We start from the raw sequence: 20,409 nt of genomic DNA on the forward strand, positions 1-20,409 counted from the left end.
ACACACACACACACACACACACACACACACACACACACACACACACAGAGCAGCTCTCCAAGAGAGGTAGGCTCTGAAGTACAAAAATGTACCTTAAGTATTTCAGGAAAAGGTATCTGCTTTTCTTTAGCCCTTTGACACGACTTATTGCTCATATACCTGAGAAGGAAAGAGAAGAGCCAACAGGTACTCATCGTCAGAGACCCAGGGATCAGTGGGCAGCCCGGCTCTCTGCAGGACAGGTGGGAGAAAGGATGCTCTAGGAAGGACAGACAGTTCCCCCTCTTCTCCAGGTTTTGAATTAGTCTGGAAGTCCTCGTGCTCCATGCCCCGAAATGCAGTTCCTACATTGAGGTGGATATATTTGCAGTCTGTACAATTCCAATGGTTACATATCCCACCACTTGGAAAAGGCTCAGTTAAGGCTATGGCTATAGAGGAAACACTTATCTTCCTGCGAATAAGTCCTAATGTCTAAATAAATACTATATTCTCTCCCACTTTATCCTTATCCCTACCCACCCCAGGACCCCAAGGCAGAATATGGATCGATAAGGGAGTGAATTTGGTGAGACCATTCCTCTGGCACCTCATCCAGGAAGGAGATGATTTCTCTCTGGTTCAGAAATTATTTCTTGGGGACCCTCAGAAGACCAGATCAGCTCTAGAGCCCACTCTGGGATCAAATTAGAGCTGATACCATATTTTGGTTTGGCAGTCCAGGACCATTTGGTTTTATTCTAGAGAACACAAATCCTAGGCGTGCAACAAAACCGCCCTGGCCTCCCAAGTGTCATCCTTAATACAAAGGATGATACCCCATCAGGTCTAGCCTTGTTTAGACCCATCCTCACAGAGCTGATCCCAAACTTGCCACTGGAAGGCCAGACCTGGGGAAATGGCCATTAACTTCAGGATACAATAGTATACACATGGGAATGAGAAGCAGTGTGGGGTAGTAGAGAGAGAATGCCAGCCTTATGGTCAGGAAGATCTGTGTTGAAGTCCTGCCTCTGACACATACTAGGTGTGTGTTCATGGCAAGTTCTCAATGCCTCCAGTGATGTGCATCAGTGGAGGAAGTCTCCATACTAGGAACTCCCTACCTTGATGAAATCACAGGTCCAGATTTGGAGGGGGGGGAGTAGTGGAGACTAGAAGGGGCTCATTCAAGATGGTTAAGTTAGAATCGTTAAGTCTTGTTAATGAGGCATCTGCCACAAACTCAGATGCACCTACTATAAAACCAAAATATGAGCTGATTATCATGGTAGACCCCACAGAGCCACCATCTCTGGCAGCCTCTGAACCAGGCCACCAGTCCTTATGGTCTTGGCCCTCAGGTTAGGCAGGATTTCTGGCTCTGGACACTTCCAGGTGCCGGAGTACAGCAGGATCCCCAACATGGCTCAGACCCGGCTATCTGGAGATGAGGGAGCCACTCTGGGACTGGTTGGAAGAAGTTGTAGTGGCACTGAGCTGTGAGAAACCACTGGTACAGGACTCCAGACTGGACATGGATCCCCTGGGAAGGAAGAGCCCAGAGCTACTCATTACACCTTCATGGTCACAGGGCCCCAGTGCCCAAGACATCTCCCTTCTCTGTGCCTCTGATCAAGTTATTCCCCCATGCCTGGAATGCACTTCCTTTTCACCTCCACCTGGAAGAATCCCCAGCTTCGTTCAAAGCTCAGCTTACATGTCACCTCCCACAGGAAGCCTTTCCTGATCCCTTCAGTTGCCAGCAATTACTTGACATATATTTTGTTTTCACTTTTCTGTTTCCATACTCTTCCTCACCATGTCAACTCCTTCAAGGCAGGGATTGTTTCATTTTTGTCCTTGTGTCCCCAGCACCTAGCACAGTGCCTGGCACCTAGTAGGTGAGCAAGTAGAAGCTTGCCGAATGAATGAAGGTGTGCCAGTAGAGGGGAAAACCTTATTGTTAGAAATGAGGCTCCAGAATACCTTTAACGTGGCTGAGAACCACAATAGTCCCCATACTAAGTATCAAGGGGAAAAGCAAATGAAAATAATGAGAATAGATACTAGGAGACTCATATGGCTAAGAAACCAATAAAAAATCAAAGCAACGATTTTAGATTCTAGACTACTAGTCCAGAAAATAGAAGCAAGGCGTACAATCTATGCACAAACTGCAGAACGCTCCATTAAAACTCACAACTGCCCTATGATGTGACCCTGTAAATCATTCATGCATGAGGAATTCTCCACTGAGGTCTCCTGAATCCTCCCCTCCTCTCTAATCCCAGGGCATTCCAGGCTAAAGTTAATGGGAACAGGTAACATCCCCAAAGGAGGAGGGCCTGTCTCAAAAGCTCCCTCTGGGTGTTTTCTCTACAGTAAATTAGCAAAGCTAGAAGATGGGTATTAGGATCAGACTTTAAACAGTGCTATGGATCGTTTTCCCAGAAGTCTTAGTGGAGAGCATTTTAAAAACATTAATTTTTTTTTTCTTAGAAGAGCTCTTTGTAGTTATTAAGGACTGAAAGACTGATTGTTTAGGGGAAAGTGTTTTGTTTTGTTTTGGTTTTTTGCTGGGGTTTGTTTTAAGGTAGTCTCTACCAATTTGGGAGGCAAAGAAATAGTGAATATGCAGAATGAGACATGTTTTTGGACATGGCCAATGTGGGAATTTTTGTTTGTTTGTTTGTTTGACATGTTCATCTGTTATAGGGGTTTTGATTTTCTTTTTTCTTTTTCAATTGGGGATGGAAGTGAGAGGGAGACATAATAAATGCTTGCTAATTAAAAAAAATTTAAAAAGAAACAAAAAAGGAGGCAGTGAAGTTTGTATTCTTTCATGTATAGCACTAAAACATTACCTGTACCTATGGGGGGAGGAGGGGAAGAGGATAAAGAAGAATTGAGCCCAAAACCTATCAAGAAGGGAGCAAGGAAATCCCTATTTCTCTTCTGAGCTCTAGAACATCTCCTGACTCACATCTCCTTCTCACATCTCACCTAACTAATGGATATCTCCATTGATATGTCCTATTTAGTACTTCCAACTCAGTGAAAAGAACACATAACTTTAATTTAGGGGACCTGGGTTCCAATCTTGACTCTTCTGCTTATCTTAGTGACCATGAACAAGTCACCTGACTTCTCTGGATCTCAATCTCCTCATCTGTAAAATGAAGGGAACAGACTCCAAGCACAAGACCTGGCATATAATAAGGGCTTAATCAATGCTTCTTGACTTGACTTTTCTTCTGAGATCCTTTCCAGTTCCAAATTTATGCTCCTATATCCTAAACTGAGCTTCTATCCTACTTCTAAACCTGCATCTCCTCCCAATTTACTTATTCTGTTTATGGCTTTACCATTCCTCAAGCAGAATGTAAACCATTTGAGGACAAGGACAGTGTTGTTTTTTTGTCTCTTTATCTTCCACACATAGCAACTCACCTGACAATATTAGGTATTTAATAAATGCTTCTTGAAGTGAATTAACTCTGGCTCATAACCTGAGTATCCTATTTGCCTTCTCTCTCTCACCCCCCAAATCAAATCAGGTGCCAAATCTAGTCAGTTGTATTTCCACCATCTCTCTCATATCCATCCCCCCCCTCTCTACTCAGCCACCCTGGTCTAGTGCCTCATAACCTTTTGCCTGGGTTATAACAAGAGCATCTCAATTGGTTTCCTGTCTTTAATCTGTTCCCCTAACCATGCATACTTCACATGACTGCAAAAATAACCGTCCTAATGAAGGTCTAACTATGCTATGCCCCTATTTAATAGCCTTCAGCTGGCTCCCCAATGCCAACAGGAAAAAACACAAAATCCTTAGCTTAGTTTTGAAGGTACTTTACAATCTGACTCCAACTTACCTCTCCATCTTTATTCCATATCACTTCCCTTCATGTACTCTAAGATCCCAGACAAAATGAGGACTATAGTTCTCAGCCTTGTCCGGCTATCTCCTGCCTTTATGCATACATGAAAGTCACATTCTCCATGCCTCCATGAGATATACTCCCTCCTTACCTCTGCCTACCGAGATTCTTCACTTCCTTCTAGCCTCAGCCCAACTCTTACTTCCTCTGTGAAGCCTTCCCTGCTTCTCTCCAATTCAAAGTGTTTTCTCCATACTGAAAGTTTTCTAGAACTTTGTCTGGATCTCTCTTTTGTCCCCGTCACACTCCATCTTTTAAAAAATTATGCTTATCTGTTTACATGTCCTTTCCCTCCCTAATAAATTATAATGCTACTTGAGGGCAAAGACAATATTGCTTTTTTTTCATTGTACCCTCAATGTTCCCAAAGCACTGTGCCTTGCACACAGTAAGCATTGAAGAAATGTTTTGAAGAAATAATTGTTGAATTTTGCCTAAATGCCTTGCCTTGCTGAGTGGCCCACTTCTCTCTCTTTTTTCAAATGGTTTCAGATAGACATGTTCCTCCACATATAAAAAGGTTCACGATGCTCACAGGTTAAGCTGAAAGCCTCTCTTCAATTCCCTGGTACACCCTCTTTTCCCCATCATCTCTGGTCATAAATCTCTGAAAGTGACCACTATGTCTATCTGCCAATCATTGCTAAGCATTTTTTCTTCCCCCTTCATCAAAACCTTTTTTTTAAAGATCCTGACTTCAGGTAGGGGTTTATCAATTTATATAAGGCAGCAACTTATAAGACCTTAGGGCATAGTGAATAGAGTTATAGACTTGGAGGCAGGAAGACCTTGGTTTGAGGCCTGGCTCAAACATTTACTAGCTATATGACACTTATTAGCAGTATGACCTTGAGAAAGTCATTAAATATGTTTTGAACCTCAATTTCCCCTTCTATAAAATGGAAATGATAATAATGGTACCTATCACACAAGACTGTTGTGAGGATCAAATGAGATAATGGGTGTAAAGCACTTTATAAACTTTAAGCAATTTTCGAATGTGATTTATTATGGTGAGGATTCTAATCGACTTAGTCTTCCTCAGCTAAATGCCTTCCCTTCCCAGGTAACCCAGTCCCATGGTTCCTACCTGAAGTCTACAGATGCAAGCACCTCATAGTAGTATAGGAGTTTACACTTGTGACCAGGGCTCTGCACAGACGTCAGGGCATCTTCCACTCGAGGGAGGCTGCTGGCTGCACAGGCTGAAGGAGTGGCCATCTTCCACTGAAGCAGGTAGAAACCTGGCCAGCGAGTCACGTGGGAGCCCTGAAATAGAGAGAGCTGCCACAGTGAACCCTACCTTATGTGCCAGCTAGGTTCCTCTCCAATCAACCCCTCCATATAGCTGCCAAATTCATATCCCCAAAGTACAGGTCTGACCATGTCATTCTGACTATGAATTCATTCATTCATTCGTTTGTTTGTTTATTTATTTATGATCATAAATTTATAAGAGCTCTTCCTTGCCACTAGGGCAAGTATAAGTGGAAAGAGCACCGAAGACTAGGGTCCAAGTCCTGTCCCTGATGCGTCCTACTCATGTGACCTTAGACAAGCCATTTAAGGTGCCTCGGTTTCCTCATCTGTAAAATAGAGGCATTGGTCTAGATGGCCTCCGGGGTCTTCCCAAACTCTAGATCTACAATCCTAAAGTGCACATTCCATTGTTTGGCATTTAGAACCTCTCAGAGTGTGATTCCAACCCATTTTTCCAGATTGATTTCACGTTGTTCTCCCTCAACATGCTTCACACTACAGTCAAACTTGCTGTTTTTACTTGGGATTCTCCATACACAACACCCCATCTCCAGTCTCCAGGCCTTCACATAGCCTGTTCCACATGGGTGGAAGCCCCTCTGTTTCTAGGAGCACCTCTTCACCACTCCCACCTCTTGGAACACTAAACTTCATTCAAGGCTCTGTCCAAGTCCTTCAAGAGATGTATCCTAATTCTTCTAGCTTTTAGTGCTTCCCCATCACCAAAATAACTTTGTACTTATTTTGTATCAATCTTATGTTTTCTTATCTGTGAATTCATTGTCTCCCAGCAGCAAAATATAAGTGTCTTGAGGAAAAGATCTAGATACCTCACTTTTGTCTTTGTACCAACTCCAAAACCTAGCAGGTACTTGGCACGTAGAAATAAATGCTTGTGAATGGATTGATGCCTAGAGGTAGTTGAAATTTCCCAAAAGCCTGAACAAGCAGTTTGTAAAAGAAATAGAGAAGGGGCAGCTAGGTGGCGCAGTGGATAGAGCACCAGCCCTAGAGTCAGGAGGACCTGAGTTCAAATATGACCTCAGACACATAACACTCACCCCAATTGCCTCACAAAAAAAAAAAAATATATAGTGAAAAGTAGAAATAGTGAAAAGACCACTTGGACTTGGAGACATGGGCTTGAATCCTAGCTCTGACACTTTCTAGCTGTTTGACCATGGGGGAAGTCCCTCACATCTCTGAGCCTCAGTTTCCCCATCTGTAAAATGGTGATAATACATGCACTACCTACCTCACAGGATTGTTATTAGGAAAATGCTTTGTAAATCATACAATGCTATATAACCATGAGCTAAAGCGTGAAAGGCTTTGGTGTAATTTACATGTTCTGGATTCTAAAGACTACCTTTAAAAATTAGCCTGGGGTTTAAAAGAAATAAGGCTTCAGGTACATAAGGGCTTTAAACATTTGGCAAATTATGCTCCAATTTTGCCCTGAGGCATCACTGCTAGAATACTACAAACCAAAGAAAATGGTAAAGTCATTTCTGGGGCTGAAGAATATCATAGAACTATCAACCATACCACTAGAGAAGACTCCAGGGCATTCTGAACAGTGTCTCCAGCCACCTCAGCATGGGCTTCTTCCTCCTGCTGGGTCCTTTCAACCCACGTTCCGTGGCATATTGGCCAATCTTCATTCTCATCCACTCATCCACGTTTGATATAACTTGCTGTCCACTCCTTAAAAATCTTTCCTTTCTTGGCTTCTGTGATTTGCCTTTTCCTGCTCTTCTGACAGTTGCTTTGTTCACCTGTGCTGGATCCTCCTTCTGGACTGCTAGGTGGCGCAGGGGGCTGGCCCTGGAGGTGAGGACCTGGGTTCAAATCCAACCTTAGACACTTACTGGCTGTATAACCCTGGGCAAGTCACTTAACCCTGTTGCCTCAGTTTCCTCATTTGTAAAAATGATCTAGAGAAGAAAATGGAGAACCACTCTAGTATCTTTACCAAGAAAACCCCAAACGAGGTCATGATGAGTCAGACATGACTAATCATCTAAACAACAACCGGATCTTCCTTCTACCCAAAGCTCTGTCATTGACCCTTTTTTCTTTTCTATCTACGCCTATACCCAAGGAGAGCTCACTTACTCACTTATTTTTACACTGATGACTTCCAAAGACACATCTTCCTGTTCTGTCCCTTCATCTGTTTACCACCTTTCTCTAAGACATCTCCATTTAAATGTTCTACCCTCATCTCAGACAAGCCCTAAAGCCAACTTCTCCATTCCCTCCAATTCTCAGCAACCAAATGGCTGCTCTTCCCAACTAATCTATTTCTATCACCTTCTTAGACTGAAAAACTGGGAGTCATATTTGATGCATTCTTCATCTTTTAGATTATCTTTCTGAGTCATCTTTTTCTTGCCATTCCCACTACCATCACCCTTTGGTTACCACAATTGCTTCCTACCTAGCCTCCTTGCCTTCAGACTCCCTAGTCTTACCTGCCCTACACAAATTGTCTCAAATTAAGCATCTTAACTTATCCAATATTCAGACTATTTACTGGAAAAACCAAATACTGAATCTTAAATGCTTTGGCCACATAATGAGAATACTAGACTCATTGGAAAAGAACCTGATGTTGGGAAAGATCGAAGGCAAAAGGAGAAGGGAACAGCAGAGGATGAGATGGATAGATAGTGTCATGGAAGCAATGAACATGATCTTGGACAGACTTCAAGAGAGAGTGGAGGATAAAAGGGCCTGGCATGCTATGGTCTATGGGGGTCACTAATAGTCAGACACAACTGAAGAACAACAATTAATTAATGCCAAATTAATCATCTTAAAACATCACTTCTAGTGTATCGTTCCCTTGCTCAAGAATCTATGATGGTTCTCTCCAGTGTCTCATACCAAGTACAAATTCCTGTCATCATGTTTCCAGGCTTTTCTGGAAACTCTGGTTCCACCCTGCCCATAGTAACCTACACCACGGCAGTCTCCCCACCGCCTTCTAAATAGGCCCTGCTCATTCCTGGCTCCATGCCTGCGCTCCTCCCCTTCTCTCGCCCAGGGATGCTCTCTCCCTTTATCTCATTCTGTCCAAATCCTCTGCATGCTTTAAGTCCCAGCTTAAGTCTTACCACCTCCATGAAGCTTTCCTCAACTACTCTAGGTCTCAATTCTCCAAGCTCCTGCCATCATTACCACACGATTTTGCACTTAATTGCTCTCCTACTTAGGATAATATATGCAAAGCTGGAAGAGACCTTGAAGAGGACCTAGCTTAGCCCCTCCATTTTACAGATGAGAAAACCAAAGCCTAGAGAGGTGAAGACACTTGTCCAAGGTCACACAGTTATTAAGTGGCAGAGCCATGAATCTGAACCCAAGTTTTCTAGCTTCAAATACAACGCTCCCTAGTTGCTTTATGTGTAATGGTTGTGTAATGGTTTTGCCTTCATAATGAGACTGTGAACAGGACATGTGCAGCTTTGCCTCACTTAAATCCAATTCGCTCCAAAGTCACAACACCACCTTCGTGATGTCATTGGTCACCTTGGAGAACAAAGGACCGACAACAATAACAACAGACTGTGAATGTGTTGTATCCTCCCAGTAAAACATCAGCTCTTTGAGGACAGGGCTTATCTCCTTTTTATCTTTGTATCATCTCCAGTGCCTAGCTTAGTGCCTGGCACATAACAGAGGCTTCATTAACACTTGTTGATGTATCCCAGGGGTACGTTGACAGCTCCCAAAAGCCTCTATGAGTTCCAGTCATACTTAATTCTTCTTTTATACACCATATACAACATGTAGGCACATAAGCACTCAAAGTTGTTTGTTGCTTAACCAAATGCAATGGAGCACTGCAAAACACAGGAATGTATCACACTGTCTGGGGCAGAGCCGGAAAGGAAGGACCAAAGTGAAGTTCAGGCCACAAGTCCAGGCAGTCATTAATTTTCTCCACTTAACACTGGAAGGATGAAATCTCAACAAATCAAAAAGTGGAACTAGACACCTTTCATTTACTTGAAATCAAAGTTAATAGAAGTATGACTCCAGCTGCTGCCCCCTAGCTCCCAGGGATAGGTTGACACCCACACCTAAGCCGCTTTCATTTCCTGAACAAGGGAGCCATAGCTTGGAAAGTATTTCAGGACCTGGGAGGATTTGGATCCCAGTGAGCCAATTTCCGGAGTTGCCAAGAGCCATAGCAGTTCTCGACTTATTTAGCTGTTACAGTAGAAGACTGTCTCACCTGAATGCTCTCGCCTTCCCGGCAGACCAGAGGAGACTCCACACGGTTGTAATCCACTCCCAGGACCCAACTTTGGTCAATGAGTTGTACGCTACTCCCAGACTTGGACTCCCTGGGTCTTGGTTCAGGTGCTTGCTTGGAGTGAAAGAGGTTGAATACCACATCTCCCCTCAGAATGTCAAAGTCCCAGGTGATCACTGACTCACCCTCCAGAATCTCCACTGCTATCTAGACATAAAACAAGTCAGGTATAATGAGCTGGACAAGAAGAGTTTCATCTCCTCCTCCTCCTCCTCACCCCTGCCCTGCCTCTGAAACAGCTGCCTAGAAAAAGAGAAAAGTAGTTTGAGATATAATGACCCAACCTTTCTGACTCCTCAAGGAGGTAGGTACATTCCGTGGTATACTGGTAAATGTTTAACAACCAATTCTCTGGGCGGGGGGGGGGGGGGGATGCACAGAGGACATAGTTTTAAATTTAACCTGTATTATTAACATTTTCCATCACTTTCTTAAATGTGGACAATCAACAAAACAATAAATCAAGCCCCGATTTACAGAGTTTGTAGATTTCCAAGATGTAAATGCTCACATCAAAAATTTTACAATTGGCTCTCTTAAGCCAGTCTGAGCTGGTTCCAGCACATCCCTGAGTACATCTTGCTGAGTCTTTTTGGTCAAGTCCACCAGACCAAAGAAAAGAAGAGAGTACCTCATGGGGGGCCCCTTGGAGCACACTTGCAGACTGGTAGACAGTTTCAGTCCACAGTTGGACCCTATCTGCATTTTCTTGATCCTCTTCAATCTGATAGAGGGCCTTTGGGATGATGCCCCCTTCAGGGACATTGCACTGAAAGCCAAAGACTATGTTCAGTGTCAGAATTCGGTGCCTCCATCTTACCCAGAAAGCACTTCTCAGAGCACACCCTGTGCCCTGGATTATATGTCCTTCTCCCCTATGACCCTCCTGCCTACTACTACCCAACACACAGAGTCCTTTGTATCTCTTCCAGATCCCTCTCAAATTCCCTGAGGACCTGTTTCTACAATCTAGGATGCTCATTGAAAGCAATTCTAAAGGTAGTTCAGTTTTTAGGTTCAGAGTGACCAAAGGCATCTTGGGCCCCTATGACCCTTTCTTCAAGGATTAGAATTCTGCCATCTTATTCCACCTGGGGAGATGGAAACATCCTGGAATAGATAGGACGGGCATGCCATACCACTTTCTTTCCCATTGGCTTGAGGGAATCCTGCCCCACTTCCTCATCCCTCCTAGAAGACCTTCGACAGAACCCTAGTCCTACAACTCTAGGATTGAATCTTGCAACCAGAAAACAATCCTCAAGAGGCTATATTCCCCAATGCTACCCCTCTCACAAGGACCACAGTCCAGTGATGCTAAGACCATTCTCACCAAACATTCTCCTCCTAGGAAGTCAGGAATCACATCTTTATTCAGATAATCTACAAGTCCTCCAGGGCCCTGATAGTTGCTGCCACTGTAGATGAGGAATTTCTGCCTGGTGTTTTCATTGATAAGGGGGCTCACCTGAAAAGTAATGCAGAAGAGAATGGAGGTTTTCCACACTTCCAGGGTTTTTTGCATTGCTTCCAAAGAGTAGAGGATTACAGATTTAGAGTTGGATGGGACCTTAGATGCCATCTGGTCCTACCCTGCCTCATATAACTGAGGACCAAAGTGACATGTCCATGGTCAAACAGGTAATAAGTGGAAGAACCAGGATTTGAATTCAAGATCTCTGCCTCCAGATCCTCTGCCTGTCTAGCACCCTTCCCACTGTTTCACACTGCCTTCCCTACGGTATTGTTCCTGCTAGATCTGGAGCTGATGCTAGATCTAACAGCGGGATGTGCCCTCCTCTTTTTTTTCCTTTTTTTTTTTTGATGAGGTAATTGGGGTTAAGTGACTTGCCTAAGGTCACACAGCTAGCAAGTGTTATGTGTCTGAGGCCAGATTTGAATTCAGGTCCTCCTGACTCCAAGGCAGGAGCTCTACCCACTGAGCCACCTAGCTGCCCCCCTAATCTTACACTAAGTATGAATACAGTTGAGGATGAAAAGGGGAACTTGTCACAGCCTCCCAACATCTACCCCTCAGCACACACTGCTAACAAATATTAGACTACAATGTGCTTTTGTTTTCCAACCCTCTAAGGTTTGTCAGGATACTTGAAACTGCCATTTCTCTACCTCAAAGAGTGCCGTCACTGCCTACCCAGCATTCTGACACATCTCAGAGTTGCCTCCTTATTTGTTCTATGGAGGTAGCAAATGACAGAGTGGATAGAGGCCTACATTTAGAGTCAGGAAGATCTGAGTTTGAATCTCACCTTCTGCAAGAAGTCTTTCCCAATTTCCCTTAATGCTAATGTCTTTCCTCAGTTGATTATCTCCAATTTATAATGTTGATATCTTGTACATAGTTGTTTGATTGGTATCTTCCCCATTAGACTGAGCTCCTCGAGAGCAGGGGCCTGTCTTTTGCCTCTTTGTATCCCCAGTGCTTAGCACAGTGCCTGGCACATAGGAAGTACTTAATAAATGCTAGTTGATTAACTGACTGCCTCAGACACTTAGTAACTGTGTGACCCTGGGCAAGTCATTTGAGTTCACTCAGACTAATTTCCTATGTGTAAATCGAGAATAAAAACAGCACCTACCTCACAGGGTTGCTATGGGACTCAAATAAAATGATATATGAAAAGCATTTTACAAATCTTAAAGTGCTCTATAAATACTATGATTATTATCATCATCATCACATATACCTCTTACACCAGAGGAAAGAGGGCAAGCCGGCAGAAAACTCATGGGAGAAAATCCCCAAATCCTCGTAAAAATAAAATCTGGAGAGACTTGCCTCCAACCACCTAGTTCCTGTTTTCCACTCACCAATGTCCACAGCACAGGGAAAACACGAGGAGCACGCACAATAAGCAGCCGCCCCAACGTCTCTGGATAATTGTCCTCAACCACTTCAATCATCCGCAACAGAGCCTTCACCCCAGGTCGCCAGAGGTGCCGCATATTCAGCCCTTCCAGATCCACAAGGCACGTCCAGGAACTGAACCAAGGACACCAAAGAATCACCTGTTACACTAGGACTTCCCTCCATCTCAGCCCTAAGCAAGCAGGGAAGATATGGCTAAAGTCCCAAACATCTATACCTCAACAATATATAGTGATTTCCCAATTATCTCCCCTTAGATCTACCAAAGTGAGCTACAGACAGAAGAAAGAGTCTAAAAAGGCTCTGTATTTGAGTATGGAAAGGAGGAGAATGGGATAGAAGAGAAAAGACAGAGAAAAATAGACCACATGATGCTTTCTGGAGATATGGCTGGTTCTTATTATCAAGGGAAAATAGCAATCCACCCAAACACTTGCCTAATGGGGCGGCCAAGCTGATTTGTGTGCTCTTCACATCTCTTCTGTCCCTCTTCATTAACTGAAAGAATCTGAAAAGCAAAGACAGTCTTGACAGGAACTAAGCCAATACGACACATCTAGTCCTATGCCCTCTTTTGGTCAATTCATGAGTGCATCTTCCACAACCCATAAAGTTGACCTTGGGAACTCAGCCTATCTGAAGTCCTAAAGAAATGGTAGGGTCTTAAGAAATGATGAAAGGGATAGTTTGAAAGAAATCTAGGAAGGTTTAATGAATTGATGCAAAGTAAAATGAACAGAACCTGGAAAACAATTCATAAAAACAAGAGCAATAAAAAGGAAAATACCTGAAAGACTTAAGAATGCTAATTAGCTCAATGACCAACCACCATTCCAGAAGACCAATGAAGAAGTAGGCTACCCATCTCCAGATGGGAAAGTGATGGATACAGGGTACAGAGTGAAACATACATTTTTGGACATGGCCAATTTGGAAATTTGTTTGGATTGATACTTATTTCTTACAAGGGTTTTGTTTTTCTTTTTTCTCCCAGTGGTGGGAGAGCAAGGGAGGTGGAAGAGAAAAATAAATGCTTATTAATTGAAAAAATGTTTTGAAAAAAAAATGGGAGAGCCACTACTCACATGTCGAAGGAGTGCCTCCTCTCCCACTGCCTTCATCAAGCCCTTTGTATCCATCTGGCCAAGACGCAGGATATAGAGAGGGCGGCCATCTTTGTAAAAGAGACCATGTAAAGAGAAGAGAAAATAATTCAGTAACACTTCTCCCTTCTGTCTTACTCCTCTACCCCCAAAATCTAGGAGAATAGCAAGGACACTGATGAGAAGCAGAGGACTCTACTGCTAATATAGTCTCTAGATTCTACCCATAGAGACGGCCCAAAGTTTGGAACAAGTCACAGAGAATGGCCCAGCCAGTCTTAGGCTCATAGGAAATAACCCATCCCAGTACAGAAAGTTTTGACCCTGGAGCCAAAGAAGAGGGATTCTAGTGCCAACTCTGCTCCTCTTTTTCTATGCTTTGCTTTCATTTTTCAGAGGATGGAAGGATCATCTTTGCCATTTCACAACTCCCTGGTAGAGGTAGTGGGGGAAGGGAAGAGGTTCAGAAAGAAAAAAAAAAGATAAGTTGATAATATGAAGAGTGTTCCCAAAACCAATGAAATCAAGAAGTCAGGAACCAATCCATTTCCCCTTAGCAGCTCTTCTGAGGCTAACAAAATGACTTTGGGAATACTACTGGGGAATCTGGGGTCAAGTTCCCCACACCAGGATCCCATATTTTCTCTCTTTGCTGTACTGTCGGGGGAAACTGAAGGGTTGGAAGACATGTAAAAAGGCAAACCTCTATCCTGGTAGTGCCAGCCGCCCGCATAGAACTCCTCCAGGAGGGGTGGGGGCCTCCATGTCTGAAGGATGTAGTCCACTTGGTGCTGCTTTCGCCAGTTCAAGGACTGGCACAACATCTCCCGGGCCTTTTCAAAGTGAAAGTCTCGAGCCCTCAAGAATCGAAGAATGTGCTCATCTTTGGGAATCTGTGGGAGGGAGGGCAGAGAAAAGAGTCCATGGAGCTTTCTTTCATGACAAAACTAACACAATCTTTCAGGCCTTGGTCTCCTTCAAGAGACTGAAGGAGCATCATGCTATAGCGGTGGTGAAAGTATTGGACTTGGAGGCAAGAAGACCTATTTTCAAATCCTGCTTCTGACACTTATAAGCTGCATGATCCTGAGCAAATCATTTAGCCTCTTTAAGCAGCAAGTTGCCTCATCTGTAAAATAAGGAAGTTGGACTCAGTGGTCTCTTCTAACTCTAAATCTATGATCCTAGGATTCCCTAAACCACCCACTTGTATAGGAGGCTGTTTTGCCACTCAATTATAAGGTGTGGATGAGACACTCACAATTAGCAAGCTTTTCTACCACTCTAGATTATAAAAACTCTAGAAAATTTAGGGCCATGTGTGGTGCAACTGGTGATTTCTCTGCCTCAGCTGTAGATGAGAAAAGGGCAGCCTTTCTTTCGAGTTCAAAGATTATTCTCCTTTAAAGAAAAAAAAAAGAAAAAGAGAAGGATGGAACAAAATGGTTAGCAGGGAATGGACAAGAGAGCCAGGCCCAGTGGAACTATATCTTTGCATTCTGAAAAAACTGACAAGTATGATTGCTGAGAAGCTGTTGGTAAATGGGGGGGGGGGGGTTGTAAATTTTTAAATTTATTTTAAACTTAAACACAAAATGAGAAAAGAAAAAAATTGTCATGTACACAACAAAACATAAGAGAGAATTCAGTATAAAATAATAAATTTCCATTTTAAGAAGACTTATATAATAAATACTACACATTGTTTTCAAAGCTGCCCAGCTTTTCTTTGCTTCCTTCTAGGTCTTCTTTTGTTCTCTGCTGTGCACTTTTTACCTTATTTTCCCCCCTCCCTGTCCCACCCTACCCTAAAGGTTACAATTAAACATGAATACATATGTGTGTATATATATATGCACATACACATAGATATCCATAAATATATACATATATACACACTCATACACATATAAGTACTATGTTTATTTCCACTTGTTATCTGATTCTCTGAAGGTAGATAGCATCTCCCTTCATAAGTCTAACCTTTTCCATGTTTTTCTAAATCAATCAGTTCATCATTTTCTATACCACAGCATTATTCCAACCCAGTTACATTCTATCTGAGAGATTGTCTATGAAAGTTTTCCCCCCAATTTTCTGCATTCCTTCTATTGTTGGCTACATAGGTTTTATTTATACAAAAAATTTTAAATTTAAAATGGTCTTGGCCCATTCATGAACAATTAATACTTCCCCAAATATTTACATCAGGCTTTATTTGCATAAAAAGTGTTTTATAATTATATTCATATAGTCCCTGGGTTTGTCTTGGCAGGTACACTTCCAGGTATTTATATTGTCTATGGTTATTTTAAATGATATATCTCTTACAATCTCTTCTTGCAGAGTTTTGTTGGTGATGTATAGAAATGCTAATGATTTATGTTGGTTAATTTTATATCCTGCTACTTAGCTAAATTATAAATTGCTTCAATTAAGTTTTTAGTTGAATCTCTAGGATTTTCCAAGTATACCATCACATCATCTGCTAAAAGAGATAGTTTTATTTTTTCATGAGCCACTCTCCTTCAATTTCTTTTCCTTCTCTTGTCACTGTAGCTAGAGTTTCTAGCACAATATTGAATAATATTGGTGATAATGGGCATCCTTGTTTTACCTCTGATCTTATTGAGAAGGTTTCTAGCTTATTTCCATTGCAGATAATACTTGCTGATGGTTTTAGGTAGCAGATAATCTTTCTTAAAAGATCTCAACAGGCTAAAACAATAGGTCAGAATAATATAAAATTTATTTGAGTTTCATGTGCCTATATTATACACCTGGATTCAAAAAAGCCACTTGGGGGAGGGAGGAAAAGAGGTAGGAGAAGGAAGTATGGTTAGAGTCATATGGGGGAAAAAAAAGCTTTAGTATCCTGCCAACTCAACATGAATCAAGAGTGTAACATGGCAGCCAAAAAAGCTATGCTATACTACTTTACATGAAGAGAGGCACAATTTCCAGAATGAGGAAGTTACAGCTCCACTATCTTGGCCCTGATCAGGCCATATTTGAAGTGTTATGCTCAATCCTGGGCAGATTTTTAAAAAGATATTGGGCTGAGTGTGGTAGTAAACTCCTGTAATCCCCATGACTGGAGAAGGTTGGTGGAGTACTGTAGCTGACATGGGCTAAGCCAATCAGGTATACACACTAAGTCCAGGACAAATATGGTAAGCCTCACCATGCTGTCTAAGGAGGATGGAATTGACCTAGGTCAAAAACAGAGCAAGTCAAAGTGTCTATGCTGATCAGTAGTAGGATTGGGCCTGTGAGTGGCTACTTAACTTCTACATAGCCCATTAGGGAGACCCAGTCTTAAAAAAAAAAAAGACATTGGCAAATGTCTCAAGGAAGAAGGTCCAAAGAAAGCAAAACCAGGAGAATAAAATGCAAAATGACTATTCTACAATAATGTAAATGAAAACAGCACTAAAGAGCAGCTGATTATATTAATAAGTACTTATTTTTAATAGAATTGAGTTAATGCAATTTTAGTCCTAAAGAACAGATGAGGAAACATACTTCCCTCCTCTCAGTAAAGAGGTGGGAGTTAATGGGAGTAGAATATTGCATCTATCCATTCATTTTGTGGGTGAGTTTTGGTTCATTGTTTTTCTTTCTTACAAGTTAGGGTTGGAGGTTGGGTTATATCAAGGAATGTCTATCAAAATGTTTTGGTTTTTTTTAAAAGGAGGTACCTCAGGGTGGTGAGAAGACTAGAAAAGAAACCATTTGATATTTACGAAGGTACTTAGTCTCAGAAAAAAAAAAGAGCAGGTTTAGCTTCAGAGAGGACATGATAGTTTTTTAAGTATTCAAAAGATTATGATATGGAAAAAGGATCAGACTTAGCCAGTTTACTCCCTTCCTCTCTCTCCTGCCCCAACCCCTAGGGAAAAACTACTAACAATGAGTGGAAATTGCACAGACAGATTTAGGATCCACTTAAGGAAAACTTCCTTCCTAATAATGACAGCTAGCCAAAAGCAAGGTGGGCTGTCTCAGGAGGTAATAGGTTCCCCTCATTGGAAGTCTTCAAGAAGAGGCTGGTTGATGAGTATTGGGGGATGAAGAGAGTATTCTGTCTAATGTATGGGTTGGGCTAAATAGCTCTGAAGTAGTTTCTAGCATGTTTTCTCTGACTCTTTGCTGCTTTCCAAAAGAATATCTCTCCTCATTCATTTGCTGACAAAGATGGGAAAAAATATGTATGACCCTGAGAAAAGCAGTTTATATCCATGCCTTGGAAGGAGGAGGAAAAGGGAAAGGAATAAATGAATGAATGAAGACTAGATGAATGAATGAAAAAAAGCATTTATTAAGCACTTACTATGCACCAAGTACTGGGCTAGGTCCTGGGGATACAAACAGAAAAAGAAGACAACACATCTGTAAAGGGTTTGTTTCTTCTTGCTTTCTTATTGTATGGGTGCTGGGGATGAGTGGTATAGGAGAGAGAGTATATGAACCAGAAAATAAAATTAAATTGAATTTTTAAAAAAAAGATAATAAAAAAAAGAAAAGAAAAAGGCCCTGCTCTCATGGAGCTAACACTCTCATAGAGGGAGACAATACATATAGAAGGGTTCAGCTAGAGGGCAGATGGAAAAGCCAGAGGTCCTAAGGGTTCATCATCAAGGAGAAGAGCAAGGCCCAGGAGTCCTTAAAAGCCCTTAAGGGAAGGGAAGGGAGGGGAAGAGGAAGAAGGGAATTGCTTTCATTCCTGAATACATTTTGTTGATTGGGTTCCCGGGAGGTTCCTATCAGAATTCCTTTCCCTACAATCCCACCATTATGGTAGTCAAAAATGAACAAAAGGTCACAGTAATATATAACACAGCATACAACATAGAACACATGATTGCTTGTGCCTTCTGAGTTCTATTTACCTCTCTATCACCTTCATGACCCCAGATACTTTCAAGGAAGGGTACTCAACTGTTGCAGAATGGTGGTCCCAACTGCTACTGCTAGTTTTGACCCAGTACTCAAAGGCAGACAGGAATAAATATACCCTACCAAGAGAGGTTTTGTTTTTTTTCTTTTTTTACACATCCCAAAGAAGCAGGCTATATAAACCATTACCTTTTCCTGACTTCCAATCCTCTGCTTCTGACCAAGAGGATCAAATGAGATATTTGTAGCACAGTGCCTGGCACACAAATACAGCTATCATCATCATCATTATTGTTGTTGCTGTTATTTAAGAAATACCCAAAGTACAATGAAAATTTGAGTTTCTATGTTCCAGACTGTCCACAGTCCGGTTCTTCCTATGTATCTTTCTGAAACACGTATACTACTGCCCAAGCAACGTTCCTCATATGATTCTTTGAACATGTCACTTGTCTGTATAAAAGCTTTCATGGATTCTGCATTACATAACAGTACCACAACCAACAACAACACCAGTAACAATAATGGAATTTTATACAGTGTTTTAGAGTCTACAAAGGGCTTTACATATATTAGGTCACTTAAGCCTCGCAACCACCCTCGAGGAAGGTACTAAAAAAAATCAAGTCTTACCAAACCAAGGCCACACTCCTAAGCCTGACACTCATGGCTTAGACACAGTCTCCCTTCCTCTCTAGGCTTATCAAATTCTACTCCTCTTTGTGAATTCTATTTCCAGTCAAACTAAACTATTTACCCTCTCCTTGCTCACTCTCACCTCTACCTCTTTGTTCCTGCCTGTCCTCGACGTCTTAAAGGGACTCCTCCCTGGTATCCATCTGTTGAAACTCCTCTCTTCCTTCAAGCCTCAGCTCAGATCACCCCCTAGCCAAAAATGATCACTTCCTCCTCAAATTTCTCACACAATTTGTCTAGTCATCTCCTTTGCACTTACACTCTGTCCTATTTTTATGATCAGTGCACATTTTAATCTCCCAACCTGACTGTAAGATCCTCAAGGATGGGGACCGTATTTTATTCCATTTTGGTATCCCCAACACCTAGAGTATGTGCCTTGCACACAACAGGTGTTTCATTGATGTTTGAAAGCCAAGATCGCTAAGCAAAGTAAGGCCCTTTAGGCACTCACCTTTCCTTTATGTGTTTCCTGTAACCACTGGCGGAGTCTGATCAAACAGCTCTCCTGCATGGGGGTGAGATGCCCCAAATACCGCTCAATGTAGTCTGTGTCCAGCTTGTCAACTAAAAGGAAGAGAGTAGTATCATAGGATAATGAGTAACAGACAAGAAAGGGGGCAGAATAATATTGCAGAAAATATGCTGGGCTAAGAATCAGGGAACTTGGTCTCTATTTCCAACTCTGCCACAAATTAGCCACATCACCTTGGCCAAGTCACTTCTCTCCTTACTACCCAGTTTCCTCATCAATAAGAAGAGAGGGTGGGAGAACGAAAATGGCAGAGTAAGGAAGCATTCTGACTGAGCCCTCCCAACATTCCCCTCTAAACAACTTTAAAATAACATGTCAAATCGAATTGTAAAGCAGCATAACCCACAAAAAGTTGAGGTGAGACATTTTTCCAGTCCAAGACAACTTAGGGAGTAAGAAGAAGAGATCTGTGCCACTAGGGTAGGAGCTGACTGGGTCAGTGACATCAGCTGTGGGCCTTGGAGGCTATGGCAGCAGCAGCAGCTACGCCAGGAGCACTCATTACCCAGAGATGGTAAGGGTATTCAACATCGAGTCAGAAAGAGATTACAGGGGATCCCTGTGCTAGCACTGGGTGCAGGACTGGGTACCATTTGGCAACACCATTGCCCATTACCCAATTCTGGGTGTCAGTTCCAGGGAAGAGAGGAGCACTTGCAATCAGTCATAAGGGAGCAGGGACCCTTCTGAGGTAAGAACCAGAACACAGAGCAGGAGAGCAGTGACCACACCTCTCCCCAGATCGCACCATCTTGGAAGCACTGAAAACTCATAGA

The 20,409-nt window shown here is 42.3% G+C and overlaps 1 protein-coding gene across 2 annotated transcripts in view; it reads right to left on the minus strand.

Moving 5' to 3' along the window:
- Window positions 1-20: 20 nt before the first annotated feature.
- Window positions 21-20,409, minus strand: part of SEC14L5 (SEC14 like lipid binding 5) — a 77,488-nt gene continuing 57,099 nt past the window's right edge. For both annotated transcript variants that reach the window (XM_027839419.1, XM_027839420.1), the window contains 10 exons: window positions 19,553-19,665; window positions 14,207-14,396; window positions 13,486-13,574; window positions 12,838-12,908; window positions 12,343-12,514; window positions 10,844-10,978; window positions 10,142-10,279; window positions 9,430-9,657; window positions 5,014-5,192; window positions 21-1,525 (listed from right to left, as the gene is read on the minus strand). In XM_027839419.1, coding sequence (XP_027695220.1) covers window positions 1,420-1,525; window positions 5,014-5,192; window positions 9,430-9,657; window positions 10,142-10,279; window positions 10,844-10,978; window positions 12,343-12,514; window positions 12,838-12,908; window positions 13,486-13,574; window positions 14,207-14,396; window positions 19,553-19,665 — 1,421 coding nt within the window. In that variant the 3' untranslated portion in view covers window positions 21-1,419. The remainder of the gene's footprint in view (window positions 1,526-5,013; window positions 5,193-9,429; window positions 9,658-10,141; window positions 10,280-10,843; window positions 10,979-12,342; window positions 12,515-12,837; window positions 12,909-13,485; window positions 13,575-14,206; window positions 14,397-19,552; window positions 19,666-20,409) is intronic.

This window comes from Vombatus ursinus, unplaced genomic scaffold, assembly GCF_900497805.2.
Source record: "Vombatus ursinus unplaced genomic scaffold, bare-nosed wombat genome assembly UNPS02014832.1, whole genome shotgun sequence".
In the NCBI taxonomy this organism is placed as follows: domain Eukaryota; kingdom Metazoa; phylum Chordata; class Mammalia; order Diprotodontia; family Vombatidae; genus Vombatus; species Vombatus ursinus.